At 47.4% G+C, this 17,252-nt stretch overlaps 1 protein-coding gene across 18 annotated transcripts in view; it reads left to right on the forward strand.

The window, feature by feature from the left end:
* Positions 1 to 17,252, forward strand: part of NCAM1 (neural cell adhesion molecule 1) — a 312,774-nt gene that overhangs the window by 241,427 nt on the left and 54,095 nt on the right. For all 18 annotated transcript variants that reach the window (XM_040483010.1, XM_040483013.1, XM_040483014.1 and 15 more), the window contains exons 2-7: positions 7,076 to 7,150; positions 8,831 to 9,049; positions 10,106 to 10,249; positions 10,637 to 10,774; positions 11,944 to 12,061; positions 12,507 to 12,673. In XM_040483010.1, the coding sequence (XP_040338944.1) occupies positions 7,076 to 7,150; positions 8,831 to 9,049; positions 10,106 to 10,249; positions 10,637 to 10,774; positions 11,944 to 12,061; positions 12,507 to 12,673 (861 nt within the window). The remainder of the gene's footprint in view (positions 1 to 7,075; positions 7,151 to 8,830; positions 9,050 to 10,105; positions 10,250 to 10,636; positions 10,775 to 11,943; positions 12,062 to 12,506; positions 12,674 to 17,252) is intronic.

Consider the following 17,252-nt stretch of genomic DNA (forward strand, 5'->3'; position numbering starts at 1 on the left):
AGAATTCTAGGGCCCATGTGTCAAGTATGGGCAACTAATAGTTTGTTTTTCTCTCCCCAAATGAGATAATCTTACCTATGTCCAGCTGCTATTTGCAACAAATAGCAATCTGCCATGTTGCATTATTTTACACATGTATCTAGGCTCACAGTGGATGTACTGTATATACACATAGATACACACACACACACACACACACACACACACACACACACACAAATAACCCTTAAGAGATTTTGGGCAGGTTGAATCCAGTAATCTATAAGAGGTTCCATTATCTTTTTCTCACTACAAGCATTATTAGAGATTTTGTTTGTATGGGGGGTGTGTGTGTGTGTGTGTGTGAGAGAGAGAGAGAGAGAGAGAGAGAGTTCAAAATACTATCACATATGTATCGCCATGTAAAAAACAACCAACTCAGCCTGGTGTTTGGTACTTTACATACATTACCTTTCTAAATCTTGTCAACATCCCTGTGACATCAGTAGGGTTGTTATTTTCATTTATACATGTGGCAAATAGGCTCTGAGATTCTCCTGAGAACTCAGAGTTACTTGGCGTCCAAGCTAGGGTTTGGGCCCAGGTCTTTCTGGCTCCAGTCCCTGACTACTTAGCAATGTCTCTCTCCGGACATCTAATTATCCTGACAGTCCAGCCACATGAATTCAGTCTTACCATCATCCCCATTTTACAGATGAGAAAACTGAGGCCAAGGTAAAATGGCTTGTCTAGAGAGCCTCCATTATTGTTTTGAGTTTTAGGGGGGTTTTGCCTCTGATTGAATTCAGTCATCTTTTATACCAATAAAGTCATGACTGGCAATTAAAAATATCTAAAGGGATGCCTGAGTGGCTCAGTCGGTTAAGCAACCGACCTCGGCTCAGGTCATGATGTTGCGGTTTGTGAGTTCAAGCCCCGCGTCGGGCTCTGTGCTGACAACTCAGAGTCTAGAGCTGCTTCGGATTCTGCGTCTCCCTCTCTCTCTGCCCCTCCCCTTCTCATGTTCTGTCTCTGTCTCTCAATAACAACAACAACAAAAAATATCTAAATTAGCGTAGAATGGAATTGGGCTACCTGACCAATGGGATCGTTCAGGAAGTTTACTTTATCTTAAACCATGGAGAGAAACATTGCTTCCCTCAAAAATTGTGATCAAAATAATTTCTTTGGGAAGGATTGTTAGCATAGATTTAAGCATAAAATATTCATTATGTGTCAGACATTATTCTATTATTCTAAGTGCTTCACATGTAGTAATTCATATTGTCTTTCCAACAGCCCCATGAAGAGGGTTGTTTGTTCCCATTTTACAGATGAGAAAGCAGAGGCACTGAGAGGTTAAATACCATGGGTAAGATTACACAGTTAGAAGTGGCAACTCTGAGATTCATACTCAACAGTCTGGTCCAGAGTCCTGGGCTTCAAGCATGCTCCAATACTGACATGTTGGTTTTGGTTTTGCCTTCATCGAGTTTGGTTGGTTTAGTAGTAAAGTTACCCTATATTTTCCCTCGAGTACTTTGCTAATGGAGCAAACTGCCACTGAAAAGTGGAGGCGCCTCTGTTACCAGGCGCCCCTGGGTCAGATATCTGGATTTCCCATAGGTATAGTCACATGAAAGAGATTTTAGCATTCAGTTAGATTTTGAAAAATAAAAAGCAACTCTCCATGGAAGTGGGTAAGTATGGTGATGTTCAAGGTTCATTTCTGGAACAATAGCTAACAAAATACTATATACTGACACTTTGATTCCTTGTTCAAAAATTCTTAGCTGTTAACAGGATGCCTGGCTGGCTCAGTCAGTTAAATGACTGACTTTGGCTCAGGTCATGATCTCAGGGTTTGTGAGTTCGAGAGCTGCGTCAGGCTCTATACTGACAGCTCAGAGCCTGGAGCCTGCTTCGGTTTCTGTGTCTCCCTATCTCTATGCCCCTCCCCTGCTCGCATTCTGTCTCTCTCTCTCTCTCTCTCTCTCTCTCAAAAATAAATTAACACTTAAAAAATTTTAAAATAATTCTTAGCTGTTATCAAATATGTTCTAGAAAATCCCTTATGTGGTAAATTGTCACTTATCAGAGTAACATTCTGTTGTTCACCCTTCTCTTGAATTGGTGACCAATTCTTACCTTGGTTCTGGGCCCACTGCACATTTCTAATCCATTTCCTCAGCAATCAATGTCTTTACCACCATTCAACAAGAAAATATTTTCAGTTAGCCCTGGGAGAGACCTGGGTTTACATTCTTCTCAGCTCCTACCTCCTCAAGCACATTAGAATCTGAAAAGAAAACCAGTAAAACCAAAGAGCATCGGGGCACCTGGGTGGCTCAGTCGGTTAAGCATCCAACTTCGGCTCAGGTCATGATCTTGTGGTTCATGAGGTCAAGCCCTGCATCGGGCTCTGTGCTGTGACAACTCAGAGCCTGGAGCCTTCTTCCGATTCTGTGTCTCCCTCTCTCTCCCCCTCCCCTGCTCACACTCATTCTCTGTGTCTGTCTGTCTGTCTGTCTGTCTCTCTCTCTCTCTCTCTCTCTCTTTCTCTCAAAAATAAAAACATTTGAAAAAAAATTTTTTTAAAGAGAATCAACAAGTTGTAGACTCCAGTGAAATCCGTGATCTCCTTTTGGAAATCAGGATAACTTTTCTCTGTTACTTTGCCTTAGTAAGAGTTCTGCTTCTTCTGATAAATGCCTTAGCATGTTTTATGAACTGAAATTTTGAATTCACTTTTCTTTAGCAACTAAAGAAACTTCTGCCAGAAGTTGAGTTACAAAAGTTCTATCTACATCTGAAGCTGTTTGCTACACAAGTTTGTATCTTTTCTAACATAGCATCACTTAAAAAAAAACATTTAAACAGAACACTCATTGGAAAACATACAGATCTCCCCCAGGGTTATTTTACTTTTTAAATGAGATGAGGAGAGGGGTAATCATTCTGTTCTGAAGAGAACCCTTTCTCTGTCTGATCACAAGGGATGGAAAGAATATGGGAGAGATATCTGGGGCTTTTGAGTTTAACCATCCTGGCTTGGAATCTGGACTCCACCATTATTATTTCCTATGGCTTTGAGCCTCCACTTTCCCACCTGTGAAATAGGAGTTATAATGCTATGATAATCTGTGTGGGCAAAGAGGCCAGTTAGAATTAACCAGGGTAGAAATGAAGGCAGCAGCTTGACTATAAGATGTTCATACACTCTGCTGTTTCCAGCCCATGATTTTGAAAGAGAGCAAATGGTAACCAGTAGGTCAAAATGAGTCCACGAGGAAAGCAAACAAACATCAGTGGTAGTTGTGGAGTGTAGGAGGGAGAGCTGGAGCCTTAGAATCAGATGACTTTGATTATTAACTGCTCATTCGCTGAATTCCCCTGGGCTAGTTATTTTACTTCTCTGAGCGTTAATATTCTCTTGTGTAGAACGGAGACCATAAGGTCAGCCTTCTTATGTCTCGGAACTATTGTGAACATCAGATGAAGTAATAAACTATGTTTTGTGAACCAGAACTAGTGATCTGGCTGTAGGGGGCCATGGGGCACGAATACTCATTGGAAGGTGCTGGAAGCACCTGGGTCCCTTCAGGTCCAGATACCCATCTGTGAAAGCGTGTATCTTTGGAAGCATCTATGATGAAGTAGGATAACACATGGTGTTATGGCAGAGCATTTGTTGCAAAGCACGAAATGAGATACTTTTTCTGGGAGAAATGTTTTCCTAGGTTTCTTTAAAGGTATGAGTTATGCCTGGTTAGGAAATTTCACTTATATGTGCAACTGGAGAAAAGCAAAAGTTGAGGTAGGAATTTTTATTGCAAACAACGAAAGGCCTAATGGAGTAAGAAAGGACGAGGGGCACCGCGAAGTGCATGGAAAGAGTTTGGAGACTAGAGCAGGGTTCCTACATACCGCTATTAAACCTAATAATTCAAGGTTCAGAATTTGGGGAAGAAGAATCAGCCATTGTGCTTCAGTGGAAAGCATCCAAGCATTGACTTTCAGAGAGGCTGGGGTTCCTCTGGCCCAGCTTTGATTCTGGTGTTTTGAAGGAGGAATCATACTATCTTTTCCCTATGTGCCAGGAGTCAAAATGGATATGTCTCCTTTCAAAAACCTCTGTGATGATAAATGTGTGCGTGGGATCGGGCTAAGCTGGGAATTCCTTTGAAAGTCTTGTTTCTGATTGCTCTCCACGGCCCAGAGAAGGATACTGGCCACATTTGGGTATGAAACTCTTGAGCCTCGCCATGTTCTCTGGCCCCTGGAGAGTCATGTTCTGTTTGAAAAGAACCGAAAAAATGAAGGCTGTTTTTTCAGTTGGGATAAGAATATCCTTCTCAAAGCAATAAGGGCTCGGTGAGAATAACGGGATCCATATGTTGAAGCTGGCTGCTGATGCTCAGCATATGGGCCAGTGAACCTTTCAGGCAGAAATATGCCTCTGATTCTCTAAAGAATGCCCCAGTAAACTCCAGCAAGGACCATTACTTACGTGACAGATCACAGAGGCGCAGCTCCTGGGCTTTCATGGACCCATTGTTCCGTAGAAAGTGAGCCATAGACATGGATGGAAAGGTCTTGGCTGGCCTCACGATGGATGGCGCTGGCCTGTGGCCCTCTCCGTCAGGCCCTGTGCCCCCCAGTTACTAAGGGCCTTACCAGCTCTGGGCTTGCTCTGTTCTGCTAGGGGATGGTGAATCTGAGGGTTGTTCTTCAGGGTCTCCAGATTGTTCCTTAAACGGAATGAATGAAAACGTTTTATCCTCTACTCACAGAGGAAGCACTGCATGATGGAAAGGACATTTACCTGGGAGCCGAGTGGCCTGGGCTCTGCAGCTGCCACAACCACCACCCTGGCTGGCCCTAAATAGAGGTGACCTTAGTGAAGTCACTTTACCTCTCTCTCTCATCCAGAAAATGAGGACGTGGAACTTGGTGCTGGTTGAGACTCTTTCTGGCTCCCTCCATGTAGAACTGAGTGCACCTGGGGACGCCTGGGTGGCTCAGTTGGTTAAGCATCCAACTTCGGCCCAGGTCATGATCTCACGGTTCACAGGTTCGAGCCCCACGTCGAGCTCTGTGCTGACAGCTCAGAGCCTGGAGCCTGCTTCAGAGTCTGTCTCCCTCTCTCTCTGCCCCTCCCCTGCTCTCTCTCTCCCTCTCTCTCAAAAATAAACATTTAAAACAAATTTTTATTAAAAAAAAAAAAAGAACTGAGCGCACCTAGCTCTGTCCAGAGTGACAGTAGCAGCCACAGCTAGTGACACTTGCAGAGTGTTGGGTTCCTTTGCAGCTCTGTGTGCTATGTGGCAATTCAGGAAAGGTAGGGGAGCCTTTTCATTGCTCCCAGTGATATTCCATCTAGGCCCCAGATGAGTCATCACCACTCAACCCAGTGAGGTTGCCTGAGAGAGACTGGCTGCCCCCGGATTACTGCTCCATTTCTTCCCAACCAGCACCAGGGAAGTCTGAGTTGCCCCTCCTGCCCTCACGGTGGAGCCTTTAGCATCCTCCCCCGGCCGGAACTCTGTGCCTGATTCCTCACTCGTGCCCTGGCTCCTTCTGAAGCCTCTGCTGGTTCTCCATGGTCTGCTTTGTCTGTTGTGGATAGTTAGCAAGGCCCCACCCTCCCCCAGTAGCTGGATGTCCCCAGGCTCCCCTTCCCAGCCCCACGCAGGCCCTTTGATCCCTCGGCTCTGCTGAGCACCATGGTCCTTTCATCACAGGAGTACAGACAGCAGCTCAGCCTGGAGTCAGTCTCCATGGCAACCAGCATTCCCTCCCGGTCTGCTGTGCAGAGAAAATGGCTGTTCTAAGGAAGGGCTCCCTGAGTCTCTATTACCCAGTCTGTATAGTCCAGGCCCCTCCTCCACATCAGCTCTAAGAAGCTACATGCATTGAACCAAATGTCCGTTAGCTTTTAGCTTTCAGATTTGGATGGGAGGCAGAAGGAGTTTGAATCCAAATGGATAAAATCATTTTTTCCCTACCCTAAAACTCTGTTTTCACGAGGAGCAGATATCTGCTCCGAGCAGGTGAATGAGGAACTGAATGGATAGAGCAATCTGTGGCGTCCCGGGGCAGCGTATTTTGTCTTACCGGTGGAGGAGAATGACCGAGTGTGTGGATATTCAAATCAGAATTCTGTACGAGTCACTAGCAGTGACAGGGGGTCCCGCAGGGCAGCAACGGCAGCATTGCAGAGGAGTGCCTGACTGACTGTAGCAATGGTGTTATGTGCTGCCTCCTCTTACAGAAAGAGGGGTGTGGGTCCCCTCGTCATGAGGCAGGGTGAGCGTTTTGGCATCTTCTGCTTCAAAATCCATCCGGATCATCACAGTGAACCCTTTTCCGTAGTCATCAAGCGTGGTGACAAGGGGAGCTGGCAGGAGACCCCTGTGCAGAGGTCTGAGTGACAGGCCTCCCTCATCACACAGCCTTGAGAATGCTTCAGGTTGACATCCGAAAGGAGCTCATCTTTTATTTCTGTGAATCCCAGAAGTGCTTCTGTTTGGAGCAGGAGCGTAGCCTTCTCAAGAGACCAGAAACATGTAGAGCGAGGGTCACCCCAAATTCCCCGGGGCCCTCATACCGTCTAAGGGGAAAGAAATTCCACAGGAAATGGTCCGGACCAGGCCCACTCCTGGCTTTGGCACGGGAACTGGGGATTCTTTGGGTGGTGACAAGCTCTCGACCCAGACAGCGTCCTCCCTTCATTCTTTCTTTTTTTTTCTTTTTTTTTTTTAATTAAAAAAATGTTAACGTTTATTTATTTTTGAGAGAGACAGAGACAGAGTGTGAGTGGGGGAGGGACAGAGAGAAAGAGGGAGACATAGAATCCAAAGCAGGCACCAGGCTCCGAGCTGCCAGCCCAGAGCCCGACACGGAACTCAAAACTCACGAACAGGGAGATCGTGACCTGAGCCGAAGTCGGCCACTCAAATGACTAAGCCACCCAGGTGCCCTGGCCTTCACTCTTCCTTAATGTGAGGTGGGAGACCCTATTTTTGAATGGAAGCTCTGGGTTTTGTTCTCAAAAATCCTAATGTGTGTTTCAACTGGACTTTGTCTTTTGCAGTTTCTCTGCAGGTGGATATTGTCCCCAGCCAAGGGGAGATCAGCGTTGGAGAATCCAAATTCTTCTTATGCCAAGGCAAGTGCCCTGTGCCTCCACTGCGTTTGAGGAAAGGTGGCCAGCAGAGCAGAAGCCCATGGCCTGTGTGTGCTGACCTGGTTGTGCCTGGAACCACCTTGCTGCCGGTCCAGTCGTGTGAGCGGAGAGCCAGGGAAGCCCTCAGGCCCTTTTCCTTCCCTTCTCAAAGGGCCGCCCCGACACAGTGAGATGTGTCATCTGGACTTGCAGAGGGTGATGGAGGAGGTCTAGGGATTTTCCAAGGAAAGTCTGGGCACAAATTCCCAGAATAGCAAATCACCGCAGATCCCCCGCTCCGTATCGACCCGGAGTTCTGTAAATGATGACAGAGAGTAGCGCTGCCTCAGAAATAATGCTTCATTGGGTCAGTGTAAGGCTTATTTCTTAGAATCCGCCAGAACAGGAAAATCCAAGAAGGTCTGAAACTTGCCTGAAAGGAAATGGAGCCCCGGGGTCTCTTTTGCTGTGAGGCTGTGGGTCCTGGGTTTTCCAGATCGGTCGTGAACACCTGTATCCTGTCCCATTGCTCCCCCCGGAGCTCTGGGGTTTGTGGAAGCCGGTGTCCTTGTTTTTTCTTGAGAAAACATGCCCCGTTTCCACAGCTCAGATAGTCGTCAGGAAACGTGGAGTAAAAGCTTTGTGATTTCTCTGCTTGTGACATGACTGGGATTCGGATCTTGGAAGAACCGGGGACGTTGAGCTCAGCTAGGCGTAGACTGACGTCTAGCAAGCGGCTTTGGGCAGGGAGGGGCCTTTCAGTGCAATCGCGATTCGCGCCGGCTGAGGTGCCTCGTGGCCGCCGGATGTGTTCACTCTGGCTTTGCCTTCATTGCAGCGATTTAAATGATCTGGAGATGCAGCCATGGAACCCACTGCACATCTTGCAAATAGCGATATTTATTGAAACCATGATGGGCCCTGAAAGGAAGGCTGCCTCATTTCCATACTAAGCATCTGTGCACAGCCAGGCGGTGTGGTCTGAGGAAGGGCACCGCGCAGAGAGGCGGTGCCCAGGGCCCTTGTTCCGGATCGGAGTTGGAGACCACTAAGCAGTGGCATCTCCCCCTCCCAGGGAGCCCAGGGAAAGGGCGCATGAGTGGTTCTGGCTGCCTTCTTTGCAGCATTTAAGGAGAATAATTTGTCTGTCTGAGGTGGGGTGCTGAAATGACAGGCCAATGTGTGCCGGCAGATGCTAGAATAAAACTGGTTGGAATCCACACACCTAGACTAGCTGGTGTCTCATCCTCCTCTCTGGAGGCCATAATCTAAGCCCTCAAAAATCAGCTGATCAGTTGGCTCAGACTGGCTATGCCGTTGAGCTCCGATCCTAGACACTAACTCCCTTTGCTCCCTATTTTATGGGGCTGTAGCTCCTCATTTAGAGCCCGGCACACAGTAGGTCCTCAACAAATGCCTCTTCTCTTCCCTCCTGGGGTATTCTGAAAAATACTGGCGCGTGTGGTGGTTGAGTTCTTTCCAATTACTATAAGTGGTGTTGTGTGCATAACGATCAAGCACAGAGTTAGGCTGTGTTGTGTCCTAATGTACATGGTCTCCCTCCCTGATCATCAAGCCCAGTGATCTCTTGTTCAGTAGTTCTTACTGAGAACCTGCCGTCACCCTGGAGGGGACTTGGTCTTTCCAACTTAAGTGGTTTGAAAATAATCTCTTCCTCTTTAGTGGCAGGAGATGCCAAAGATAAAGACATCTCCTGGTTCTCCCCCAATGGAGAAAAGCTCACCCCAAACCAGCAGCGGATCTCCGTGGTGTGGAATGATGACTCTTCCTCCACACTCACCATCTACAATGCCAACATTGACGATGCCGGCATCTACAAGTGTGTGGTCACTGGCGAGGATGGCAGCGAGTCAGAGGCCACCGTCAACGTGAAGATCTTCCGTAAGAGCTTCCTCTGTCTCCCTCCATATTCCCTGTCCTCTCCTTTGGCCAAAAGACACGTGGGCAGCAGGCAGAGTGGGATGGCAGCAGAGGGCCGGCTGAGGGCTTCTTCCTTTCCACTCCTCAAGTCTTTTCTGAGCTGAGCTAATAGGAGCTCCGACTCCATTTAAGGAGTTCTTAAATGATCCTTGGCCAACTCAGAACTCACAACCCTGGTTCATGCTGACCCCAGGTACCTCCCTCTGGCCTGTGTTCTCTAATTTCAAATTACACAGTTCCCAGAGGGCTGTTAAGAGTTCCCCATCCCTTCCCCAAGTGTTGACTGACTGTTGTACAGTTCAGGTTTTCCCTCTTATTTCACTCTCCCCTGCTGCTAATGGAGTCCAGAGGCTCGGTAGGGTGTGGGGGATCATTATCTGAACACTCTGGGCCGCTCAGAGCTGGCAGTTCCCATTGTCATTGAAACCAGGTCTGGAGGTGGCATCTCATTACCTTGTTATCATGCATATACTCGTTGGCCAGTATAATGGTGGGTGACAGCTAATGGAAAGTATTGATTGCCGGAGTATTTTCTGCCATTAAGCCTGCCTTTCTTCAGTTCTTCAGAATCCTCACTGCTCTAGGAAGGCTGAGTTTGGGGTGTCAGACAGAGTGGGAGACAGAGAAAGGACTAATGACCAATCATTGTAGACTAGGTGTTCTACCAGTTCATTCCACCTGTGCTTTGTGTTTCATTGGCACTACCCCACATGGCAAGGAACACTTGGGAAGGACTCTTGTTTCCCTCCATAGACCCTTTTCTACACAAAGTATGATAAATTCAGCACTCAGTGAACAGGCATTGATTGCCAAACATTGATGCCATATTCCCCTGATTATACCAGCTGCTTTGCCTGGCGTCTTGGCTACGTATGGGGTGGGACCCTGTCCTGTGCAACTGGGTATATGGATTGAGAGTTGCCCACAACTCAACCCAAGCAGTATGGCTCTAGCGTAAAGCGGTCTGCATGGGAGGACCAGCTGTTTCCCCTCACTCTTGTCTCGCTCATTTTCCAGAGAAGCTCATGTTCAAGAATGCACCAACCCCACAGGAGTTCAGGGAGGGGGAAGATGCCGTGATCGTGTGTGATGTGGTCAGCTCCCTCCCCCCAACCATCATCTGGAAACACAAAGGCCGGGATGTCATCCTGAAAAAAGATGGTGAGGCCTGAATTCCCTGGCAGCTGCCTTTCCCCCCAAGCTCCCCAAGTCCCCTAGGGTTTCCACCTCAGCCAGCCTCTGAAGCATTACAGCCCAGACTCAGATGCCAGTGTCCCCCAACCACATGCACTTTCCAGGTCCTGAATGGGTGTATGTCTGTAGCTTGTCCATTCAGGCACTTGACTTTCTCTCCAAAGAGAAAGACAAATTTCCAGTAGACTTTTGCTCTTGGCTGTATGTCAGAGCCAAGATCATATTCCTATATTTCAGCTTAAAGCCCCACCTGTAAGATTGCAGCTAGGAAAGAGGAAAGGCTCTGTGACCTGCCTGCAGATACCTGAGATCTCTGACTGATCCTTGGATGAACCCGCCTCTTGTCTCTTCTAGTCCGATTCATAGTCCTGTCCAACAACTACCTGCAGATCCGGGGCATCAAGAAAACAGATGAGGGCACTTATCGCTGCGAGGGCAGGATCCTGGCACGGGGGGAGATCAACTTCAAGGACATTCAGGTCATTGTGAATGGTGAGGAGATCCGTTCTTCCTGCTCTCTCCATTACTGCAACCTGGTTCCCCCAAATCATCCTCTGTAATTTCCTCTTTGGTCTATTAAGTAAATCCTGTCCTGACTCACATATCCATCTCAGCTGAATCCCTCCTCCTTACATAGCCTCTGGTTTGTTTTGTTTTTTCCTTAATACACTTGTCTTTTGGGTCTCCCTCAACTCCGAGGACTTCTAGTGCAACTCTTGAATGTCCTTCATTGTCTTACGGAACTGGAAACTTTCCCCATGCTTACCGATAAATTCTTATTCATCCTTCATTGTCCTTGATGCTACTGTAATCATGAGGTTAGTCCTCTGGCTCAAAATTCAAAGAAAATATTATAATCAATTCAGTCCTCAGAATAGTCAGAATCCTGGGCCACGGGCTTATTAATTTTAATTTGCAGTGTCACATAAACACACCCGTGGAATCGATCTGACATTTACAAGATGTTTACAGGAAATTATAATGTCAGTACTAAGAAAATAAGTAAATCGTGGTCGAATTGTTTTGGCTGTTGATATATATTTTTTGCCAAATTCTCCCCTTCCCAGTCCTTTTGGTAGAAACAGTTTGTGCACACGGTTGTTTATGACAATCCCAGAGAAATGTCACTCGGTAAGCGGATGCATTTTGAATTGGTATATTAACCATTTAGCCACTGAGAACAGGCTTTTCCGACTTTTTCCAGTATCAAGAGCCTCCTTTTGGACATCAGGTTCCACTTACCATGGTAGTTGTAAGTTTAATACGCATTGACTAAGAAAATATATAATGATAAATAGCTAGTATAAGTTGAATACTATTTCTTAAGTCGAATACTATTTTTAAATGAATAAAACATACTAATGTAGCTTCTAAAGCTGTATTGTTGGAAAACAGTATTATACGTTGCTATACATATAATGACCTTCTGTATTGTTCAAAAACACTGACGCATGCTTGTGGGTGCCTTATTTATTCCATTTAGAGTAATTATTTTGTACACGTCTGAATTTGGATCCCTCACACTAGCCCTGCAGCTGCCCGGGACTCGACCTCTAGGCTGTGACCCTCCGACCTGAGGTCCCCCGGATGTGCCTCTTCTCTAGGCCACTGGGTCCCTCCGGGTTTTCACAGCCACCCCTGACAGTTCTTCTTTCCTTCAGTGCCACCCACCGTCCAGGCCAGGCAGAGTATAGTGAATGCCACCGCCAACCTCGGCCAGTCCGTCACCCTGATATGCGATGCTGAAGGCTTCCCAGAGCCCACCATGAGCTGGACAAAGTAAGAGACCGGCTCGTGCCTTTTATCAGGGACTAGTGGAGAAGGCAACGCCACAGAGCCTGCTCCATGCTGGCATTTCCGTGGAACGGGTATGGGCTGCTTGGGAATATCAGCTCCGGTGTAGGATGGACCCTTTTCTGCAAGCTTCTCTTGCCTTGTGTGTCAGATCCCTTCATTTTCCGTTTGTGGGACAGAACCCGAGGGCGTGGCCTTGGAGGCCCTCTTTGGAATGTTTGTAGGTGCAGTTTGTAAGCCTTTGGACAGAAACAGAGGTTTGGGTGGAGGAATCTAAGGCATATGTGGAAGTACAGTTTGGTGTGTTGACTGTATGTGAAGACCGAGTCTTCCCCATGGGCTCGATCTGCATTTTATGGAAACTGATTAAAAATAAACATCATACCTCTGTGGTCAAAATCATGGTACTTTGCATTTCTGTACCAATTAGGGACGGGGAACAGATAGAGAATGAAGAAGATGACAAATACGTCTTCAGCGATGACAGTTCTGAGCTGACCATCAGGAAGGTGGATAAGAACGACGAGGCCGAGTACGTGTGCATCGCCGAGAACAAGGCTGGAGAGCAGGATGCATCCATCCACCTCAAGGTCTTTGGTAAGGACAGTTGGGGTCAAGGTCATTGCCCGGCCACGCTTCCTCTGACCCTGCACGCTCAGTCCACCAGCAAGGCCCTGTCCACTCTGCCTCGGAATCTGTTCCGAGTGCAACCGCGTCTGCCAGCTGCCCCTCCCGAGCCCGACTCCATGCCATCCACCTCCTCCCCTGGTCAGTGAGACAGGCTCCCAGCTGGTCTCCCACACCCCACCAGCGCTCCCTTTCAGCCCCTCCCACAGCAGCCAGACGGCCTCAAGCGCCACTCCTTCCTTTAAAATTCTCCCATGGCTTCCCGTTACAACCAGAATGAAATCCAGACCGAACCTGAGCCGGCCTCTGCCTTCCTGGGCAGCCTCACCTTTCCTGCACTTCGCTCCTCACTCTCCAACCCCTCAGCCCTCCTTCTGCGGCTCAGACACACCAAGCTTGTTCCTTGTCTTAGGGCCATTGCCCTCAATATTCCTTCCGCTTGGAGTGTCATTTCCCCAGATCTACTCTGAGCCGCCTCCTTCTCCTGCACCGTTCAGATCTCAGCTCAACCCACCTTCTCGATGAATCCTTCCTGCACTGCCTTGGCCGACACCCCACTAACACCCCACCCACCTCCATCGAGCCCTTCTGTTGATCTTACTGTACCTTCTTCACCACACTTCTCAAACCTAAACTGGTCTCATTTACGTCTTTGCTTTGGGGGTTGGGTCGTACCTCCACTGAGGCTGTAAACTCCAAGATGGTAGAGTGCCAGCTCTTCTTTTCCTCTCCTGCTCTACCTCTGCCACTGCAAGCGGCGCCGGGCTCGTGAAGGCCCTTGGTGATATCACCGATCCCCAGGCCGACTGCCTGTGTCTCCTTGTTTCTTTCCCTGGCCTGTGTGAAACAGTGCCATCAAAGTCATGAGAAGCATCCCCACATCTCTCCTCTCTCTGTCTTCGTGAACTCCGTTAGCTTCCATTCATTTAGAGCTGAAATGTGTTTTGACCTGGCCCTGGAAAAAGAATTTGTGGCAGAGAAAGGCTTAGCCCAGTGGCTGTCAACACTGCTCATGTTTTTAGTCCGCTGTAGATGGTGCTGCCAGATGCCAGATAGGCAGCTCTGGTTCATGCGTCTCCCAGGTCACTACTGTGTGGGCCCAGGGAACCTGCCTGGGACCCACTTGTTTAGCCTGATCGAGAGCACCGATCCATGTTTGTAAACAAAGAGCTTTGAAACATCAAGTGCTTGTCTGCAATCAGACCTGCTAATCACAGGTGAATCCTCTCTATCTATTAATGACAATTGGGCTTAGAAATAGGTGAGCAGTCTGGTTCATATCAACCGGATATACTGGAGAGTGAAAGCTAATAACGGTCTTGGAAAATATTCTTGATAGTTTTTTTCTCTAATTCTCTTCCCCAGTTATTCTCATTTCAAGTCTTTCCGTGGTATAAAGACAGACGCCTTTGTTGATGTATTCCTTCATTTAACAAATATTTACTGAACGTCAGTGCTGCTGCATAGAGGGGCAACAGAGACAAGTCTGATGTCCCTCTGAGAGACACAAGGAGGGAGAGGAACACATAAGCATATAAACTATAATAGTGCCAGCCAACAACATTTGAGCGTCTGCTATAGGCCTAGCCATTGCCAAGGTTATGAGGATGAATAACGTGCTCTGTGTCTTTATCAATGGGCTCATGGACTCACACTGATGACCAACACTGATATTTTTTTTCTTTTTTTTTTGAATTTTATTTTATTTTATTTTTTAATATATGAAATTTATTGTCAAATTGGTTTCCATACAACACTCAGTGCTCATCCCAAAAGATGCCCTCTTCAATGCCCATCACCTACTCTTCCCTCCCTCCCACCCCCCCATCAACCCTCAGTTTTTTCTCAGTTTTTAAGAGTCTCTTATGCTTTGGCTCTCTCCCACTCCAACCTTTTTCTTTTTTTCCTTCCCCTCCCCCATGGGTTCCTGTTAAGTTTCTCAGGATCCACATAAGAGTGAAAGCATATGGTATCTGTCTTTCTCTGTATGACTTATTTCACTTAGCATAACACTCTCCAGTTCCATCCACGTTGCTACAAAAGGCCAGATTTCATCCTTTCTCATTGCCACGTAGTACTCCATTGTGTATATAAACCACAATTTCTTTATCCATTCATCAGTTGATGGACATTTAGGCTCTTTCCACAATTTGGCTATTGTTGTGAGTGCTGCTATAAACATTGGGGTACAAGTGCCCCTATGCATCAGTACTCCTGTATCCCTTGGGTAAATTCCTAGCAGTGCTACTGCTGGGTCATAGGGTAGATCGATTTTTAATTTTTTGAGGAACCTCCACACTGTTTTCCAGAGCGGCTGCGCCAGTTTGCATTCCCACCAACAGTGCAAGAGGGTTCCCGTTTCTCCACATCCTCTCCAGCATCTCCTGATTTGTTCATCTTGGCCACTCTGACTGGCGTGAGGTGATATCTGAGTGTGGTTTTGATTTGTATTTCCCTGATGAGGAGCAACGTTGAGCATCTTTTCACGTGCCTGTTGGCCATCTGGATGTCTTCTTTAGAGAAGTGTCTATTCATGTTTTCTGCCCATTTCTTGATTGGATTATTTGTTTTTCGGGTGTGGAGTTTGGTGAGCTCTTTATAGATTTTGGATACTAGCGCTTTGTCCGATACGTCATTTGCAAATATCTTTTCCCATTCCGTTGGTTGCCTTTTAGTTTTGTTGATTGTTTCCTTTGCTGTGCAGAAGCTTTTTATCTTCATGAGGTCCCAAGAGTTCATTTTTGCTTTTAATTCCCTTGCCTTTGGGGTTATGTCAAGTAAGAAATTGCTGCGGCTGAGGTCAGAGAGGTCTTTTCCTGCTTTCTCCTCTAGTGTTTTGATGGTTTCCTGTCTCACATTCAGGTCCTTTATCTATTTTGAGTTTATTTTTGTGAATGGTGTTAAGAAAGTGGTCTAGTTTCATTCTTCGGCGTGTTGCTGTCCAGCTCTCCCAGCACCATTTGTTAAAGAGACTGTCTTTTTTCCATTGGATATTCCCAACACTGGTATTTTTAATGACAGTCCATTGTAAGGACTTCATAATGGTGATGTGCATGGTGTTACATAGAAAAAGAGGATGTGTGGTCCTGTGGGACAGAAGTCAGAGAGATTTTCACAAATGGTGTGCTATTTCACAAGCAAGGGCTTCCAGGGTGAAGCAGGGAGGGGGCATGGGCAAGGACCTCAGGCCACACACACACAGGCACAGAGGCAGGAAGGACTCTTGTTACGTTGAATGTGAGCTCCTTGTAGGTGGGGACTGTGAACCCCCAGCTGCCAGGACAGTGCCTAGCAGATCTTAGGTGCCAGAATTTGCATAAATGAAGGAATAGCAGTTTATGTGAATGAAGCACATGGTATATGGCAGGGGGAGGAGTCCAGGAATGTGTACCCATCACTTGTCTTGGGAAATTCTTAGATATTAGCCCCAGGAGGTAGTAATAACACCCAACACGAAGCAAATGCTTGTAGTATGTCAAGCACTGTGTGAAGTTGTGTCTATAAACTGACTCTTACTCCTCAGCACAACCCTGTGAGGTAGATCTCATTATTGTCCTTACTTTACCAATGAGGAAACTGAGCACAGAGAATTGAGTGACCTACCCAAGGAGCCAGGATTCAAACCCAGGCAGTTGGCTTTGAGGTCCCTTCCCTGACAGTGGGAGTTACTACTCTGTGAAACTCAACTCAACACATACTGCCTCTGAATTGCAGATGGAATGCAGATGCTGAAGTGAGTGCGTGCTCTGCCTTGCTCACCATGGGCAACATTGTTTCTCTGTAGAAGTACACTCCCTTCTAACTTGGCTGGTCAGGAGCAGAGCTTGGCTTCTCTTCCAGGCCTCTCTGCTGCGGGGAGCTGCCCTGGGAAGGAGGCGTGGGTAGTAAGTCAGGAGCCTCGTGGGGCCAATGTAGAGGAAAGAGCTGGAGGTCTGAGGCAGGAGGTAACGAGGCAGGGAATGTAGGATGCAGGAACTGAGGCAAGGCACCATTTGTCATTCTGCCCGCCTCTCCCACCACACATCTCTCGTCCTGTGCCACACACACACACACACACACACACACACACACACACACATACAGTTTCTTTCCCGAGATCGCACTGGGAGAACATATGTTAGTCCAGAAGAGTAAATAGAGGAGAAGTGGCCAGACTGCAGAGACAGGTAAGCAAATCACCGGCTCCTAGGGACCCCATCCGAAATAGGAGTCCTCCTCTATGATATCCAGGGGAGGGTTTGCATTGCCTCTTTGGAGTAACCTGGTGCCTCGTGCACACACCCCTTCCCCTCTCCATTTCACATTCTTAACCTCCTCTTCTGCCTCCTTTGGCCTCCCTTGGTTTAGGGGATTGGTAGTAAGGCCAAGGTGGGGGGGGGTGGCTAGTTAGGGCTCCATCCTTCTTTCCTCCATCCCTCTCCTTCCCCTTGGTTTGCCATGGGACCAGCACTAAGGAGAGAAATGAAGAAACAGGCTCCCCATTGGCAGCAGAGTCGGCAGCAGTGGGGCAGAAGAGCAAAGAAACCAGCAGCTTAGACAGTAGAGAAGC

The sequence above is a fragment of the Herpailurus yagouaroundi genome, unplaced genomic scaffold (genome assembly GCF_014898765.1).
Source record: "Herpailurus yagouaroundi ecotype Mexico unplaced genomic scaffold, PumYag 161, whole genome shotgun sequence".
NCBI lineage: Eukaryota > Metazoa > Chordata > Mammalia > Carnivora > Felidae > Herpailurus > Herpailurus yagouaroundi.